The 19,964-nt window shown below is 36.1% G+C and overlaps 1 protein-coding gene across 2 annotated transcripts in view; it reads left to right on the top strand.

The window, feature by feature from the left end:
• Positions 1 to 19,964, top strand: part of WDR70 (WD repeat domain 70) — a 312,572-nt gene that overhangs the window by 47,348 nt on the left and 245,260 nt on the right. For both annotated transcript variants that reach the window (XM_047858021.1, XM_047858030.1), the window contains exons 6-7: positions 10,196 to 10,255; positions 14,166 to 14,299. In XM_047858021.1, the coding sequence (XP_047713977.1) occupies positions 10,196 to 10,255; positions 14,166 to 14,299 (194 nt within the window). The remainder of the gene's footprint in view (positions 1 to 10,195; positions 10,256 to 14,165; positions 14,300 to 19,964) is intronic.

Genomic DNA, 19,964 nt, shown 5'->3' with positions numbered 1-19,964 from the left:
AATTGTAGAATTGTTCCAAGAGAACATAGATTGGCTTTTAAGGTGTTTCTAATTTTCACTGTCCCTGTTGAAGCATATACATGCTTTTGCATGTATGGAAAGTTAAATGTTTATTTTGAGAGAGAGAGGGTGAGTAGGGGAGGGACAGAGAGAGAGAGAGAAAGAATCTCAGCAAGTTCCACTGTCAGCACAGAGCTCGACATGGGGCTTGAAGTCACAAACTGTGTGATCATGACCCGAGCTGAAATCAAGAGTCAGATCCTTAACCCACTGAGCCACCCAGGCACCCCATATGGAAAGTTATATTAAATCAGATATGATCAGATATGGTATCTATTCTGCAGTGTAAGATTTTTAAAAGACCTGTAAAGGAAAAGGATAAAGATATCTCAGTATCAGGTAAGCTTCATAAAAATTTATTATGGCTCAGGCTTCTTTTATTTTCCGAAATAAGTTAATTCTTACCCCATTGGATTGAGACCAGTGGCACCTTTTTGTATTTAAAGTTAGTAAAGTCTGTGCATCTTTAACCAAATAGAGAAAGATTGTCCAAGCAATAACTCAATTTTTATTAAAAAACAGATATGAAATATTAACCATGACTCAAAATAGTACAGTACACAACCTGTGTTGAAGTAATTTGTGCCCTACATATCTGAGATTCTGCAACTTGATGAAATTTCTTTTTTTTTTTTTTTTTTACTTTTTTATCTCAAGGCGTTTTGTACCTGGTCTCCAGCAGTTTCTGAAATGTGTACTTTAAATAAAAAACCTTTGTAGCCGTAGGCTCATAATAATTTCTTACTTATATTGGGTTATAATTATAAAGTACTTTGTCACATTAACTCATTTGGTCATCACAGCAACTCTGTGCTTTGTTTCTCAAATGAATCATTCTGGTAAACATGAATTCTTCGTAGACAGGAGGCTAAGGACTTGAGGCTTTGAGTGGATAATTAATTCAAGTTGTGAAGGTTTGAGAATGGTGTGTACATTTTTGCCACTGACATGGTGGAGGTGGGCCTGTTTTTAGGAATAAGACAAATGGTAAAACCCAGAGACTCAGTCTGAACAAGTGAAATTCTCCTTTGTTTATAGTTGTAAAATAAAGCCTTTTTCGGGTGGGGGTGAAGGAGTGGGAGGGAGGAGTTTCATTAGGTGTTCTAAGAAAGCCAGGTTGTTCCTTCTTAATTCTCTTATACCACTCTCCCACAAACCACGCTCCCCCCTGCCCCGCGAGCCCAACTCCTTTGTCCCTCCATTCCTGCCCCGAGTGGTTAATGCTGTGGGTAAGGGTGGGCTCTGAATATGTATGTTAATAAGTAATAAATAAAAAAGTACCACTGCAAACGATAACAATATTGCTAGGCCCTTTAGAGATTAGTATCTCACAAGAAACTCTCTGCTTTTTTATTATATAGGGTTTTTTTTTTTCTTTAATCTCTATGTCCAATGGGAGGCTTGAACTCATGACTGACCCCGAGATCAAGAATTACATGCTTTACTGACTGAGCTAGCCAGGCACCTCAGTCTTTTTTCCCCCAATGATATTTATTTTCCAACTTTACTGAGGTGTAATTGACAAAAATTGTTTATATTTAAGGAGTACAATGTGATGGTTTGATATATGTATAAATTGTGAAATGATTACCATAGTCAAGAAGTTAACTAACATATTTATCACCTCACGTAGCTACTTTATTTATTTTTTATTAAGAACACTTAATATCTACTCTCTTAGGAAATTTCAAGTGTACAACACAGTATTATTAACTATAGTTACCATGCTGTACAGAACTTACTCATAACTGAAAGTCTGTATCCTTTGACCAGAAACTTGTTAAGAACATTAATTTTTTTTTTTAAACTTAACTTGGATCAAGAGTTTAGTCAAATGTTGCAGAAAATTTCTTTTTTTTTTTCAATATATGAAGTTCATTGTCAAATTGGTTTCCATACAACACCCAGTGCTCATCCCAAAAGGTGCCCTCCTCAATACCCATCACCCACCCTCCACTCCCTCCCACCCCCCCATCAACCCTCAGTTTGTTCTCAGTTTTTAAGAGTCTCTTATGCTTTGCAGAAAATTTCTAAAACAAAAATGTGTGAATGATGTGAAAAGTTATTGATTACTACTAACGCCAATGGAGAGCTATTGTTTTTCCATGAAAAACATCCTAGGAAGAGTAGTAATTCCATGGTGTAGTGAGCAAGTGGAGAGAAGTGAAGAAGCTAGAAGTCAGGGAAGCACTTTTCAGTGACATAGGGGAGTGTTCATAATTTAAGATGTGAATAGTTTAAGGTAAACCATGTCATTATAGAATGATATGAATTACCTAGTCTGACTCTATCACTTTTATAAGTGGAAAAGCTATATTTCTATACAATTGAGTGGCTTAGTGAGGATTACAAGTAGAGTTAGGTGCAGAGTCCTGTCTAGATTCAAGTCTTCAGAAATAACAATAAGAGTAAGTGTGGAAATACTCATAAAATTTTAGGCTGTCAGGGAATGATAAGGCATATGTTCATGGTAGCTTTTGAAAATAAATGTGTCTTCTGGTATAAATCTTTTTGGCTTATTACCTGCCATTGTTGTATGATAAACATATAAAATTGTCATCTTTGTGTTTGTTGAGAATGTCATGGAGTTTTAAAAAATAATATAATTTCTGATAAAATATAAGAATGACCTATTCTTTGTTTGGGGCACCTGGGTGGCTCAGTCAGTTGAACATCAGACATCAGCTTAGGTCATGGTCTCATGGTTTGTGAGTTTGAGCCCCGCGTCAGGGTCACTGCTGTCTGTGCAGAGCCTTCTCTGGATCCTCTGTCCCTGCTCTCTCTGCCCCTTCCTGTTTGTTTGTGCTTTCTCTCAAAAATAAATAAATCTTAAAAAAAATGACCTATCCTTTTTGAGTTTCTCAGCCCTCACATAGGTATAAAAAGTTATTTAACAATGTACTTTTAAGTCGTGTTTCTTGGAAATGTTCTTCAAAGTTGCAGCTTGCAATGAGGCATAAACTGTTTGAGGGTAATTTAGAGGTGGTTTGGGAACACTACTCATTGAAGGATTGGAACCAGCTGTGAGAATTCGATAGGAAATTGTCTTTCCTTCCTGCAATATTTTAGACATATAACTTTACATTTTTAGAGGAAGATTTTAAACATTTGATAAATTATTTATTTTGAAGCTTACCTAATGTTTATTAAAACATTAAGAAGTATTCAAGCTTAATATTATGCATCGTTTAATCTTTTTGTTTGCTTATGGGGGTTATATCTATGAACAATTTTTTTTTTTTAGTTTTGGGAAAATACATATAACATAAAATATACAATCTCAACCATTTTTATTTTTAGTCATTTATTTAAAATATTTTTTAATGTTTATTTTTGAGAGAGAGAGAGAGAGAGAGACAGTGCAAGTGGGAGAGGGGCAGAGAGAGGGAGACACAGAATCTTAAACAGGCTACAGTCTCTGAGCTGTCAGCACAGAGCCTGATGTGGGGCTCGAACTCATGAACCGTGAGATCATGACCTGAGCTGAAGATCATAAACGATGGAACCACCCAGGTGCCCCTAAAAAATTTAAAATTTTAAGTTTTAAATTTTAATTTCAGTATAGTTAACTTACAATATTTTTATTAGTTTCAGGTGTACAATATAGTGGCTCAACAATTCTATACATTACTCAATGCTCACCATAATAAATGTACTCTTTAATCCCCATCACCTATTTCATCCATTCCCCTTACCCATCTCCCAATCTTAGCCATTTCATTTTTTTAAATCTTTAAAAAATGCTTATTTATTTATTTTTGAGAGAGAGAGGGAGAACGCAAGTGGGGCAAGGGCAGAGAGAGGGGAAGCAGAGAATCCCAAGCAGGCTCCGTGCTGTCAGCGCAGAGCCCAACATGGGGCCTCAACTCACAAACCATGAGACCATGACCTGAGCCGAAATCAAGAGTTGGACGTGCAACCAACGGAGCCACCCAGGTGCTCCCAGTATTAACCATTTAAAAATTTTCAGTTCAGTAGTGTTACATTGTTGTATACTCAGTCTCTAGAACTTTTTCATCTTGCAAAGCAGAAACTATACCCATTAAACAATAATTCCCCATTTTCCCCTTTCTCCCAATTCTGGTAACCACTATGTTACTTTCTATGAATTTGACTGGTCTAGATACCTCATATAATTGAAATCATGCAATATTTTTCTTTTTATGGCTTATTTCACTCAGCATTATTTCCTCCAAGTTCATCCATGTTGTAGTGTGTGTCAGAATTTCCTTCCTTTTTTAAAGAATAATATTCCATTGTATGTATATACCACATTTTGTTCATTCATTCATCTATCAGTGGACACTTGGGTTGTTCCTGTCTTTTGACTGTTGTGAACAATGTTGCTGTGAACATCTTTGGAGACCCTGCTTTCACTTCTTTTGTGTATATACTTAAAGGGGAATTGCTGAATCATAAGGTAATTCTATTTTAAACTTTTTGAGGAACTACCATACTGTTTTCCATAGAAGATGTACCATTTCTGTTCAGCGATGCAGAAAGGTTCCATTTTTTTGTACATCCTTGTCAACATTTCTTATTTACTTATTTTTAAAATAATACCCGTCCTGTTACTGGTATTTCAGTGTGGTTTTGATTCTCATTTCTCTGATGATTAGTAAAGTATCTTTTCATGTACTTGTTGGTCATCTGTATTTCTTCTTTGGAGGAATATCTATTTAGGCCCTGTGCCAATTTTTGAATTGAGTTGTTTGTTTTTTTGTTGTTGAATTGCAGGAGTTTTGTTTTTTTGGATGTTAACCCCTTATATATGATTTGCAGACATCTTCTCCCATTCTAGTGGTTGCCTTTTCACTGTGTTGACTCTGTCTTTAAAAAAAATTTTTTTTAATGTTTATTTATTTTGAGAGAGAGAGCTCATGTGAGTGGAGGGGCAGAGAAAGAGAGAGAGGGGGAGAGAGAATCCCAAGCAGGCCCTGCACTGCCAGTGTAGAGCCCGATGTGGGGCTTGATCTAACGAACCATGAGATCACAACCTGAAATGAAGAGTTGGGCACTCAACCGACTGAGCCATCCAGGTGCCCCTTGATTCTTTTGATGAGCAGAACAGAGTAACATGGGGATTTTTTGAAAACTCAAATCTTATCAAATTACAAGGCTCAGAGCTTAAATTTCAGATTGTTGGCATTGTATACAATCTGGCTTCTAACTCTCTGGGTAAGAAAAAAATTTTTTTGCACACAAAAATTGTATATACACACAACACACACAACCTTCCTTCCTTTCCTGCCCAGCAATGTAAACTCTGTCCAGGCAAAATTATTTGCAGTTCAGTAACTGTCAGGATTTGTCTTATGCTCTTCTGGATGCCCTCCACATTCACCTGGGGAACCTCTATTTATTTTTTCAAAGGCATCTCAAGCATCTCTTCTATAAAGTCTTTTCTAATCATCCTCTTATTTCCCAGGCAGAGTGGAATTGAGCACTGAACCCTGTGTGTTCTGTCATAGCATCTGAAACATTTTAGTGTTTCCCATTTGTTTACCTGTCAGTTAGTTTTGCTTTATTGGATTGACAGCCCTTGTGAGCTGAGTCTTTGTTATTTTTATTATTGTTATTTTAAAATCTTTAACTGTAGTCCCTGGTATATGGTATGTAATTAACTACTCAATAAATGTTTGTTGAGTGAATGTGTGATGATGAGTAACTATTGTTAAGTCACTCTATTGGATCTCCAGAGTTATACTAGAATAGACTCTAATTTTGGTTTTCTGTGATACCACACTGGCAACTATTTACAAAATACTTTCTGGGAGAACTTAGCACTCCTTTTCAATTTCCTGGTTAGCACTCCCCAGTTTCTCCCCATAATTCATAGCCACTTTGTGGCAGATCGTTATTACTGGGTAGACTTTTGATTATGGCTTATAGTACCATACATATACAACTTCTTAAACTTATGACATCTTTACCCTGGAAAGGTTATTTTTGTTTTGCAAGTCTTTTGAAAACACTTTAAGGATGTGTGTCAGATGGAATTGCTCATGTTATTCCAGATATATTTGCTATCGTTGTTATTGAGGGCAAACTAAAGAGCCTGGGAAATAATCCTTTGGTTGGCATTTAAAACTAAACCAAAACAAAAGCTGGTATCTTTTCCCCTCTTCCATTAAGACTAGCTCTTGTTATGAATTCTTATTATAAATGACTTCATTGAAGTCTCATAGCTTATGGTGTGCCCTGGCATGAAAATCATGAAAATATTTTACTGTTAGAGCAAATTTCACACTAAGCCATATTTCAAAAAGCCATTAGTAGAAGTTTTGGAAAAAGAACAGTCACCATCAAGTGATATGCTGCTAAAAGATGGATTGCTACTATTTTAGATGATTTAGTTGTGCCAGTTATATGAGCCTTTTATGAGTTATGCCCTACATGATTTCCAGTAAAACTTTGATTTTAAATGTAAACAACATTTATTTAAACATTTAATTCACTGCTGATGTAAATATTAAATTGTTCTGTCTTCTTGTAAGTTTTTACTTGACATGTCAGAAATTGTCTATATATAGGCATATTGTGCATTGAATTTAGTGAAATAATTTTCATCCCTCTTTTTGGTGACAGTGTTTCTGTTTCCCGAGTGATGAAAAAGTAATTAGTTATGAAATGAGACACTGACTATAATAGAATCTTCTTGAAGGGAAGCATTTGAACTATTCTCCTGTTTTCTGCAAGAGTACTTACTTAGTACTTATACATGAGTTTTTATTGCTTACAAATATTGTCAACTGCAAAGGGAGCAGTGGCTTACAATTTAATATAGGGGTAGTCCAGAATTCATTTGTTTGACTTTCAAATTATTTTGGAATTTGTGTTGGAATATTGGTATCTCTGAAATCAAGGTATGTGCAGCACTTTCCAAAGCATAGTAAAGCATACCGTAACATCTTGTCTTGAAATAAACTGTAAACTCTCCAGCACTTACTGTGAGGTTAGGGTTCTTGTTCAGTGCCTGTGGTTTCCTAATCTCCTTCTTAAATGCACTGTGGTGGTAATAGATTATAGTAATCTCTCAGATGTAGGCAGTCTAAAACAAAATTGCCTTTATTTCTCTATACCTGCAACTTTATTAAAATTTTTTTTTAAGTAATCTCTACACCCAACACTGTATATTCCCCACTGGAATTCGTGACCCGGAGATCAAGGGTCGCATGTTCTACCCACTGAGCCAGCCAGGCACCCCTAAACTTGTAGCTTTACATCTGTTTTTTAGTCTGGGATATAATCATTTGGTTGTGAAAGGTTTTTTGTTTTTAAGTTTATTTATTTTGAGAGAGAGAGAGAGAGAGAGAGAGAGAGAGAGAGAGAGAATTGGGGAAGGGGCAGAGAGAGAGAGGGGAGAGAGAGAATCTCAACTAGGTTCTGTGCTGTTAGTGCAGAGCCCAGTGTGGGATGCAAACTCATGAACTGTGAGATCATGACTTGAGCCAGAGCCAAGAGTCAGATGCTTAACCGACTGAGCCACCCTGGCACCTCAGTTTTTACTTTTTGAAAACCTCAGTTATCCCTGACTGTCGCTTACCTGGCTGATCTGGTGGATAGCATCTGCTCTTCTTTATGGACATAAACATCAATGTTTAAAGGTAAAGTAAAAATTACAATCTAGTGTGATCTACAAGGTAGATATTAGGCTATTAATTAATTCCAGACACTTTTGTGTGTGTCTGCCATCCACCATCTGTTTTGTGGTTTGGGGATCCAGAGATGATAATAGATATACACGATCTTTGAGAAGTGTCCATTTTGCAATTTGGTTAGGGAGTGGGTGGGATGGAAACAGGTAAAAAATTGCAGTGGATTTTGGGGGTGGCTACCAACTGGCTCAGTTGGTAGAGCATCCAACTTTTGATCCCAAGGTCATGAGTTCAAGCCCCATGTTGGACGTGGAGCCTACTTAAAAGAAAAAGTTAAAAAAAAATTATAACGGATTTTGATAAATTCTGTGATAGAGATAGGGAGAGGTTGTCTCCTTATCTGAGACATGAGAGTGCATTAGAAGGGCCGTTTAACCCAGAGTTTGAACTGTTGAGAAATGCTTCCAGTAGCAGGTCACATCTGAATTGAGTCTTAAAGGATGAGTAGGAATTAGCCTGGTAAGGAGAAAGAGAAACCTGGAAATAGATTAAGTTGATATGACCAGAGAGGTAGGAGGTAAGTCTAAGGATAAACAGTGGCTGTCATTTATTGAGTACCTACTTTGTGCTCAACACTGCATTATAAGGCTTAAACCACTTACCAGTAACCTAAAGGGCAAGTGCTGTTGTCCTCAGTTCACAAATGAGGAAATAGAGTCATAACTATCCTAGAGTTATGACAAGGTTAAGGAGTGGCAGGGCTAGATTAAAAAGCCCAGCTTTTCTTGGGGCACCTGGCTTGCTCAGTCAGTAGAGCATGCAACTCTTGGTCTTGGGATTATGAGTTCAAGACTGCCATGTTAGATGTATAACTTATTTAAAAATAAAATATAATGTTAAAAAATGTTAGACCTTATATAAACATATAAATAAAAACCCTAGCTTTTCTGGCTTCTTGTCTAGGCTGCTTCCTCCCAGGAGAGAACAATTTCAAGATGGAAGAAATAGTTAAGTAGTTATGTTGTTGAAAGGTCAGTTATGCAGGTTAAGTTCTGAAAAGTGTCCAGGGGCATTTATAGTGACGTGTTTGTTTATTCATGAGATATTTACAGATAGTCTCTTAAGTGCCAAGAACTGTGCTAGGCATAGGAATAAAAGAACATGTGCCTGAGTGGTAGAGGTAGAAGGGAGAGAGGAAGTAGAGACATTTGAGTGAAAACTGTCATATAAAGAAGCTTAATTGCAAAGAAAAAGATAATGATACAGCAGTAAATGTGGGGGAAATTGCTGTGTGTGTGTGTGTGTGTGTGTGTGTGTGTGTGTGTGTAATGTGGGAAGTACTTTAATTGTTTATGTGCTGAGGAGAAAGAGCCATAGCAGGAGAAAAGTTTATGATGAAATAGAACTTGCGATTGATTGATTCATCAAGGATGCTAAAGAATGAGGGGAGACAGGGACCAAAGTCTGTTAGACTGAACATATTTAGTTAAGTAGATTGCAAGATGATCCTAACATGAATTTGGAATGGCCCTAAAATTTGAGTATGATTACCCTCCTCTTGGATAATCGAAACTTGACTAAACAATGAAACTTCTTGCTCAGATTATCACTGTGACCCCCTTATGTCTGATTTATGCATCCATCTTCTCTCTTCCTCAGTTATCCTGCCCATACCCCCTGTCTATCATAGCATTTCTTATATTGAATTAGACTGATTGGCCACCTCCCCTTCCCCAGACCACATGCTTCTTGGGAGGGAGAATGGTAGAGGTTATGTCTAATGCTACCCATCTGGTATAATCTCACTTTAAATAAATGCTTATTTATTTAACTGAGTCAGTAAATGACTCAGTTCCTTATTTGTGTCATTTTTGAACGGGAAGTTTTAGTTTTATAAACTTTTAAGGGTTGAAAGGTATATATCTACCCTGTGCAGATTTTGTTGCCTATTAAAAAAAATTTTTTTATACATTTATTCATTTTTGAGAGACAGAGAGCACAAGTGGGGGAGGGGCAGAGAGAGAGAGGGAGACACAGAATCTGAAGCAGGCTCCAGGTTCCAAGCTGTCAGCACAGAGCCCGACGCAGGACTCGAACTCGTTAGCTGTGAGATCATGACCTGAGCCGAAGTTGGATGCCCAACCGACTGAGCCACCCAGGTGCCCCTGTTGCCTATTTTAAATTAAGTACATAAGCACTTTAAATTATGCCCAATTTTCAGTGAAGAGAGGACTTCAGATATTTTGAATGCTGAGAGGACCTTATGGTTTCATACAACCTAAAAAGTTTCTTGGGTTTATCTTTTTTGAGATTTAATATAAATTTATTATCAGCTCAACAATTGTAATTTATCTAGAAGTGCAGAAATAAGCTATCTTCACAATTTTCATTTCCTGTTTTTTTTTTAAAACTTTGTGTTAAAAAGCTAGTGATGCTATTTTTAAAAATTGTGTCTCCTGTAGATGTAGTATGTAGTTCCCCCCCACACCCTAAATACATTGGTTACTCATTGATGTCATGGAATTTTCTTTCTTCAGAATCCTGTCCAAAAGATTCCTGACTCGCATGAAATAACTCTAAAGCATGGCACTAAAACAGTAAGTTTGAAAAATTTGGTTCTTTCCTTTCAGTAACAAGGCTTTCATGTTAAAGTGAACCGATGATACGTTTGTATGAAGGCTAATTATACAATCAACTGATAACACAACAGCTATAGACATTAAAGAAAAAGAAAGATTACATTTCTATTCAATCAAAATAACCATTGTGTTTCATTTAAAATAGGAACACTTATTATTGTCATTGTTATTGTTGGCTTTAAAACCTTTTGCTTTGATATAGGAACATTACAAGTGAAAAAAAGAAATGAAACTAAAATACAGTTTTCCTTTTTATGGTGTGGGAAAATTTCTCATTACTCTTAGCTTTATTTCTGTATCAGTAAAAGGCCCGAGTTTGTTTTTTAGATGTACATTGAGATAAGAAATGAACATAAAATAGTTACTGTATTGTTGTAAGGTTATATTACTTAGAATTACAGATTTCTATTTTTGTATTGTTATATTTATGTTACTTAAAGATTTAATAATATAAAATTTTGAGTCATAAGATGGACTCATTTTATTGTAAAACCATTAAAAAGTGGTAGTAGAATGAATGAAACATATTACAAATGAAAGAATAAAATCATCTTGCTTTTTCTTTTCAATGAAACTGCCTTTTTCTAGGCGTCTAACACCTAGAAAGTAGGAAAATACATCCCATAATGAGGAAAACATGGATCGGTAGTTATAGACCCAGAAATTACACAAATGATGGAACTAATAAAGATATTAAAACAGTGACATTCTTCTTGCCAAATGTTTTGCCTTTGAAAATACTATTTTCATAAAAATATTTGTTATGGTATAGTGGGTTTATCATTATTTTATTTATTAAAAAATTTTTGATGTTTATTTATTTTTGAGAGATAGAACACAAGCAGGGCAGGGGCAGAGAGAGAGGGAGACAGAGAATCCGAAGCAGGCTCTGTGCCGTCAGTGCAAAGCCTGACAATGGGGCTTGAACCCACGAGAGCTGTGAGATCATGACCTGAGCTGAAGTCCGAAGTCTGATGCTCATCTGACTGAGCCATCCAGGCGCCCCTATTGTTATTTTATTTTTATTTTTATTTTTTTTTAAAGGCTTACCTTTAATTTTTTATTTATTTTTATTTTTTAACGTTTATTTATTTTTGAGACAGAGAGAGGCAGAGCATGAACAGGGGAGGGGCAGAGAGAGAGAGGGAGACAAAGATCTGAAACAGGCTCCAGGCTCTGAGTGTCTCAATGTGGGGCTCGAACTCACGGACCATGAGATCATGACCTGAGCCGAAGTCGGAAGCTTAACCAACCGAGCCACCCAGGCGCCCCAACCCCTACTGTTATTTTAAATGAAGTGAACAATAAGTACTTTTAAATGTCTTAGTTAAAATTTTTACTGTGGTAAATATTGAAACACATAACTCACATAAACAAATGCTTTTTGGGGCCCTCAAAAGATTTAAATAGTGTAAAGTGTCTTAAAACCAAAGTTTCTGAGAACTGCTGCTTTAAGAAACCATTTCCATCTAATTTGTGATATTATATCTACTTTATATGAAATCAGACTTTTGGTATTTTTATTATGAAATTATGATGGAATTTTACTAATTTTCATGTTTTTAAGCAAATTAGGAAAGGAATTACAGACTATTAGTACTTAAACAGAAGCTTCCCTGTCACTTGAGAGATTTTTTACTGAATGAGTTCATGGGTTTCACGCATGTTTTAGTTAAATATTTATATTTTTTAGTAGAATTTTATCTTTGAAAAAAGAAATAGAATTAGAAATATACTGCCAACTTGTTTTACACATTAAAAGTCAGAGCTTCTAATTGTACTGTTAGGGTACCTGATCTTTTTGCAGTCCTGCCTTTGCCCTGCATTTATTTCATCTTATATATGTCAGAGATTAGCAAGGTGACTCTTTTGCCTGGTTGGTTTTTTCAGCTAGTTATTGTAAAATATTTACACATTCACAGAAGAATAGAGGATACTAAAAGGAATCCCGTATATTTACTTCTGAGCCTTACCAGTTCTCTACATTAGGCCAGTCTTTGTTTCCTGTACTTTAGGTTTCTAGTGTCTCCCACCAATTCCTTAACAGGAACCTTTCCATTCCTTAACAGGACCTAGAGATAGTTTCCTTTGTTTCCTACCAGATATTCCAAATCATTTCTTAGCTGTGTTCCTTTAAACCCCAGAAATCCAGTTCCAACTTTTTTAAAGGCCGTATGTTAATTTGGGTCAACGTCATGAGTCAACATCTACCTCTCCTTTCATTAATATAGTGACATACTGTTAATTTCTCTTTCTTAATGAAAGAATTCACAGCCAGGACAAAGAACACTTTTTAGGGGAAGAGCTGCTTCTTTCCAGGTTTCCTTTTGAGCACATTCTTCCCAGCTTGCACTGAACTCCAAACAACTCCCTGGAATTTGGAGGCTGCTGGCTCCCCACAGGCCTTTCCGCTTCCCCAGGAGGACTCAACCAAATGCCTGCAGCCAGTCAGCCAGTCATTAGTTCTCCCACCCTGACTGCAGGCCTTTGCCCCTGCTGCTCCACACTGACGATTGCAGCAAGGAGGAGGAGCTTCCACCCTTGCGGGGAGGACAGGCAGGGAAGAGACAAGCCACAAATGAATTTGCAGTTTCGAATTGTACAGTAATGGGATGAACACTGGTGTGGTCAGTCGTATCAGGAAGAAGGCACCCTTTTAATTGTAATAGGAGGGTGGAAAGATAGAATGGGCATGGGGGCAAGTAAGTTTGTGGTTGGTAGTAGCAGGAGTCACTTCTTAGACTTCGAAAGCTACTGTTTATTTTTGGTTTTTGTTGTTGTAGGTTTTAAGATACATAATTGTTCAGACATAAAAAATGACTTAGTTCTCATTTGTATGCTTTCTTTGACACATTTAAAGTGGTACATATCTAATTTAAACGTATAATTTATTAATTATGTGCATGTATAATTCCCTTATCTTCTGAAATCAGTGTTTATAGGTGGTGATTGAAGTGAGTATAAATTATTTTGTAACTATCTGGTTTTAATTGCAGTAATTCTATTACATTTAATAACATTCCAAGGGTATTAGGAGAACTGATTTATAGTTGCTTCCTTTATATGGAACTTTGATCCTTTTACTCTCTCATATATACAGTAATCACATTATTTCTTTTTTTGTTGTTTTCATTCCACATATTAATTCTTTTGTTCTGTTTTTTGTTTTGTTTTACACATTAATTATTTCTAATGCATTTTTTTTTTTTTTCCTTCTGAGAGGGAAGTAGATTCAGGGACTTCCTTCTTAAGAATAGTAGGTTACCAGTTGGACACTCACATGTGCATTGGACCTAGGAAAGTTCATGGGGAAGGCAGTTATCTTTTGGAACCAATATAAAAGTGCTATTATAATGTAGTTAGTCACTTATAAATTCAGCTTTAAAAATAATTGTTTAAGGTGATCATATTGAGTCAGTTAGCCATATACAGAAGAAAATAATTTCTACTTTGTCCTACTTGATTAAATAGATTTCTTAACATTCCCATTGGCATTTTCTCATTTTGGTAATTTTAGATTCATGTGGTATTTAGTTAGTGGTAGTTAAAATATTTCAAAAGGTTTCCTTAAAATCTTTTTTATTAAAAAAGCTGAATTATTTATGGGGTTTGGTAGATAAATTGGGACAAAGCTGGCAATTACATTAAGTTAAAATATTATTTTATTTCAAAAGAAATAATATTCATAATAATAACAAAGTCAAATAATATAGAAGATGCTCTCCAGTTCCTCTTTTTAGAAGTAACAACAGCTTGTGGTCTGTACTTCCAACACCTATAAGAGGTAAGGTTAGAGAAAGGAAATGCAGGTTATTATAGAATATAAGTAGCTTTTCTCCAGTTAATTATTATTATTTTTTTTTTACAGGTTTCTGCTTTGGGTCTGGATCCCTCAGGTGCCCGTTTGGTGACTGGAGGATATGACTATGATGTTAAGTTTTGGGATTTTGCTGGAATGGATGCCTCTTTTAAGGCATTTCGATCCCTTCAGCCCTGTGAATGGTATGTATTGCACAACTTAATGCCTTCATATTTGCAGACAGAGTAATTCCATCTATAATGCTTTGTAGGAAAATACACTGTTTATATGACTGTATTTACCTTCATTATTCAAATGAAAGAAAAATGTACCTTAAGTTTCTCTCCTTTAGTTTCATTAAACCATGAAAACTTTAAAGACGTTTTCAGTCTTTTGTTGTTTTGTAAAAAATATTGGTATTTAGAGATTATTACCTTTCCTAGTTTATTTTAATACTCCAGTAAATACCATGAAATGTTACATATACGTGTATGATGTATGTTAAGCCAATAACCAGGTGCTAGTCAGTGCTCCATTGTGTAGGTATGGCCAGCTAGCATTATATCAGAAAGGGCTTTACATGTTGTTACCACAGCTACCCTCTTTTTTTCTGTTTTTGACCACATCTGATCTGTTAGTATATTGGATATCAAAAATAGATTTTTATTGGTGAAACTGATATCTTGCTAACTTGTATAATGTATGTTGGAAATGAGCTCTTATTGACTAAATGTAAATACATTCAAGATATGTGAATTAGATGAAATTAATAGAGGCCCAATTTTCTACTCTTGCATGAATGGAGTTTGTATCTAAACGTGGCTCTGGCCAGTTTTGTATAGATCATACTGATTTGTAAATTTTGAAGTCATAACTCTTAAGCTATCTTCAGTACAGATTTGAGGGTTCCCTAAGTGAACATAGATCTCTGCTTAGTTGGAAAGGATTTAGTTGGAAAAATTTTTTTTTTAGTGTTTATTTATTTTTGAGAGAGAGAGAGAGACAGAGTCCAAGCTGGGGAGGGGCAGAGAGAGAGGGAGACACAGAATCTGATGCAGGCTCTGAGCTGTCAGCACAGAGCCCGATGCGGGGCTCAAACTCAAGAACCGTGAGATCATGACCTGAGCCAAAGTCAGACACTTAACCGACTGAGCCACCCAGATGCCCCGGAAAAAAAAATTTTAAAAACAGGATATTCCCAGTGATGGCTGTATTTAATAAAGCTCTCATTATTTAAAATAGTTAATTTGGTATCTTGAGTTTGTATGATGACTTAAAAAAAATTTTTTTTTTTAACATTCAGTTTTGAGAGAGAGAGAGAGAGAGAGAGAGAGACAGAGTGTGAGTGGGGGACGGGCAGAGAGGGAGGGAGACACAGTCTGAAGCAGGCTCCAGGCTCTGAGCTGTCAGCACAGAGCTGAACGTGGGGCTCTAACTCACTGACTGTGAGCTCATGATCTGAGCTGAAGTCGGACGCTCGACTGAGTGAGCCACCCAGCGCCCCAGTATGATGACTTTTTAAAAATACAATGTTATAACCTTTATTCCTATATGGTATTCTCTTGGTTTGTATAGGGATTGTGTTCCCCTTCTGCTTTTTTCTTTTTTAATATTTATTTGTTTATTTTAAGAGAGAGACAGAGGGACAGGAGAGAACCCCAAGCAGGCTCTGCTCTGACAGCCTCACGAACTGTGAGATCATGCCCTGAGCTGTAATCAAGAGTCAGATGCTTAACTGGCTGAGCCACCCATGCGCCCCTCCCCTTTGCTTTTACAAGTATAAATTCACTTGTTCGGGATTAGCCAGTTCTCGATTAATGATCAGCTCTGAATAGAACCGTGCCTTATGAGTCTCAAGCCACTACTCTATTACTAAACTGTGTCATCTGCTACACTGTTGTAATTGAAAATGCAGAAAAGCCCAAGAAAAAGCTTATTTTCTCTTCCATAATTAAATTATTACATCCTACATGTCATAGTGAACTATCAAAGGGTAGATGGGAATAAACAGAATTCTTGACAATCCATACAAGATTAACATAAACTCTAGTACTGCAAACATTTTGTGAATGTTCCTATTTTAAATCATGAGGACGGTTTAACTTTGCTATTATTTGTCCCTAATCTCTAAGTAATGTGACTCTACTTTTTATGACAATATGCATATTACTTAACGTGTATTTTATTATCTCTTTATATATCCATCTGTAATTTACTTTTTACTGTGAAAAATTTCAAACATGGAGGAAAGTAGAGAGATTAGTGAAATAGCCATTTTCTACCTAGATTTAACGGTTACATTTTTCTGTCTTTGCTTCATCTCATTTTTGTAATCTTTGAAGTATTTAAAAGTAAAGACATACATAGCTTTCACTTTGAAATAATTCCTCATGAATCTTTAAAAAATATAGACATTTCCCTATATAAATACAGCTCCAATTATTCTAACAAAATTCTTTAGAACTTAATATTTCTAATAATCATTCCATATTTAAATTTCCCCAGTTTATCCTCATATGTGTCGTAATGCTGGCTTGTCAAATATGGATCCAATCAAGTAATACATATCCCATTTCTTTTGTCCGTCTCTGGCATATCTTTTAATCTAGAACAGTGTCTCTTTCCAAACCATTTTCTTTCCCATGACTTTATTAAACAGGTCCAGTTGTCCTCTATAAGGTTCTTCCTCCCTGAATTTTCTAATTGCTTCATTATGGTATCATTTAATTTATTTCTTTGTCTCCGGCATTTCCGATAGAAGGGCCAAAGGCTCGATTGTAATCTACATTGTATCACATCAAGTGGCATGTATTGTCTAGTTGTTGCTGCTATTTGTGACTAGCAGTTAAGATTAATTCCTGGATTAAGTTGGTGACATTTGATTCCTCCATTGTGAAGTTAGTATTATATACTTGAGATAGGCAAGGACTTTGTGGGGAGATACTTGGTAGCATGGAAATATCTGCATTCTCCTCATCCCTTCACTTAGTAAGTTTAGCATCCATTGCTTATTCGTACCTGAATCAGTTTTGTCATTGAGGGTTATAAGTTGGTGATTTTCTAAATTCCATTATTTCATCTACATTTATTTGTGGATACTCTTCTAAAAGAGTGTCCACAAGTAATTTTTAATTTTTAAAAATTTAAAAAAAATTTAATTTTTAATATTAAAAAAACTTTTAAATATTAATTAATTAATTTTTAAATTTACAAGTTAGTTAGCACATAGTGCAACAATGACTTCAGGAGTAGATTCCAGTGATCCATCCCCTGTGTACCACACCCAGTGCTCATCCCAACAAATGTCTTCCACTTAGCCCATCCCCCCTCCCACAATCCCTCCAGCAACCCTCCGTTTGTTCTCTATATTTAAGAGTCTTTTACATTTTGTCCCCCTCCTGTTTTTATATTATTTTTGTTTCCTTTGTGTTCATCTGTTTTGTCTCTTAAATTCTTCATATGAGTGAAGTCATATATTTGTCTTTCTCTAATTTTGCTTAGCGTAAAACCATCCAGTTCCATCCATGTAGCTGCAAATGGCAAGATTTCATTCTTTTTGATTGCTGAGTAATATTCCATTGTATAAAAATACCACATCTATCCATTCATCTGTCCGTGGACATTTGGGCTCTTTCCATACTTTGGCTATTGTCGATAGGCTATAAACGTTGGGGTGCATGTGCCCCTTTGAAACAGCACAGTTGTATCCCTTGGATAAATACCTAGTAGGGCAGTTGCTGGGTTGTAGGGTAGTTCTATTTTTCACTTTTGAGGAACCTCCATACTGTTTTCCAGAGTGGCTGCACCAGTTTGCATTCCCACTGGCAGTGCAAAAGAGATCCTCTTTCTCCGCATCCTTGCCAACATCTGTTGTTGCCAGAGTTGTTAATGTTAGCCATTCTGACAGGTGTGAGGTGATATCTTATTGTAGTTTTAATTTGTATTTCCCTGTTGATGACTGATGTTGAGCATTTTTTCATGTGTCGGTTGGCCATCTGGATGTCTTCTTTGGAGAAGTGTCTATTCATGTTTTCTGCCATTTCTTCACTGGATTATTTGTTTTTTGGGTGTTGAGTTTGATAATTTCTGTATAGATTTTGGATACTAATCCTTTATCTGATATGTCGTTTGCAAATATCTTCCCCAATTCCATTGGTTGCCTTTTAGTTTTGCTGTTTTGTTCGCTGTGCAGAAGCCTTTTATTTCAATGAAGTCCCAATAGTTCATTTTTGCTTTTGTTTCCCTTGCCTCTGGAGATGTGTTGAGTAAGAAGTTGCTGTGGCCAAGGTCAAAGAGGTTTTAGCCTGCTTCCTCCTCGAGGATTTTGATGGCTTCCTGTCTTACATTTAGGCTTTTCATCTATTTTGAGTTTATTTTTGTGTATGGTGTCAGAAAGTGGTCCAGGTTCATTCTTCTGCATGTTGCTGTCCAGTTTTCCCAGCACCACTTGCTGAAGAGACTGTCTTTATTCCATTGGATATTCAAAGATTAGTTGGCTATACATTTGTGGGTCCATTTCTGGGTTCTCTATTCTGTTCTGAGTGTCTGTTTTTGTGCCAAAGATCTTTTCCTGATTAACTGATGTTATTTGATCACCCTAAAATATAGTTCCTACTGTAAAGGTAGGATAAATACTTGGTTATTTCTTTAATTACCCATTTTCAGTTCAGGGGTTGGTGGTGATAAATGAGTTGTTGCTGTTATTGGTGGTGATTTTTTTTCTTTTTTCTTTTTCCTTTTTGAGTGTCAGTATTTATGATTTAAAAATTTTCATGTGTTCCAGTCAATTGCAGTCATTATTCTTTTCTGATGCTTAAATTGTCCCAGATTTGGCCAGGGGAGTCCCTGATTGCTATGTAGTTTTACATGTATTCATTAGACTTTAAAAGCTTACTTATTTTCTGGCATAACATGATGCAAGCTTTCTGGTACTTCCTTTCTAAGTCCTAGAGTCAGCATTTCCCTGGGAGACCTTTTTTTTTTTTTTTTTTTAATGGTATTTAGAGACCAAATCTGAATGTTATACCTGCTCATTAATAGTGGGGTATCATTCCTTTTTGACCTTTTCAGTGGAAAGAGGTGGAAAATACAGGTGTGTGTGTGTGTGTGTGTGTGTGTGTGTGTGTGTCCATGTTTAAGTGACAAGATCATATTGATATTGCCATTTCAAATTTTAGTAAAGTTTAACTTCAGAATATATTTAATTCATAGAAAAGCTGCAAAGATAGTCCACAGTTCAGGTATACCCCTAACTCAGTTTCTTCTGTTGTTAATGTCTTACATTACCATGGTACATTTATGACAAGTAAACCAGTGTTGGTACATTAATATTAACCAAAACCCAAATTATATTTGGATTTCACTGTTTTTTCCACTAATATGCCTTTCAAAATACACATTACATTTATTCTTCCTATCTCTTCAGTCTTCTCTGGTTTATGATGATTTCTCAGGCTTTCCTTATTTTTCATGACCTTGATAGTTTTGAGGGGTTCTGGTCAGGTATTTTCTAGAGTGTTTCTTGATTTGTTTTTTTATGCCTTTTTTTTTTTTTTTTCCCCCCATGGTTTAGACTGGAATTATGGGTCTTGGGGATGAATACCTCAAGAGGTGAAGCCAGCCACTCTTAGCTCATGCTAGCCACTGTCCATGTCCTCTGGACCCTCGCTGCCTGCTGCCTGCCTCAGGGAGTATCCTGGCCCACCTGCTCCAATTTAAATTTAACATTACAGACTGTTTACCTAATGTCTTTGAATTTTATACTCAAAATCAAAGATAGAACATATTTTTGAGAAAAGACTTACTGGTCAAGACTGGGAGTTGGCAAAATTTTTCTGTAAAGGGCCAGTAAGTATTTTAGGCCTTACC

This window comes from Prionailurus viverrinus, chromosome A1, assembly GCF_022837055.1.
Source record: "Prionailurus viverrinus isolate Anna chromosome A1, UM_Priviv_1.0, whole genome shotgun sequence".
Lineage (NCBI taxonomy): Eukaryota > Metazoa > Chordata > Mammalia > Carnivora > Felidae > Prionailurus > Prionailurus viverrinus.
Note: the sequence above shows the minus strand (reverse complement) of the source record. Positions and strands in the feature narration are given on the sequence as shown.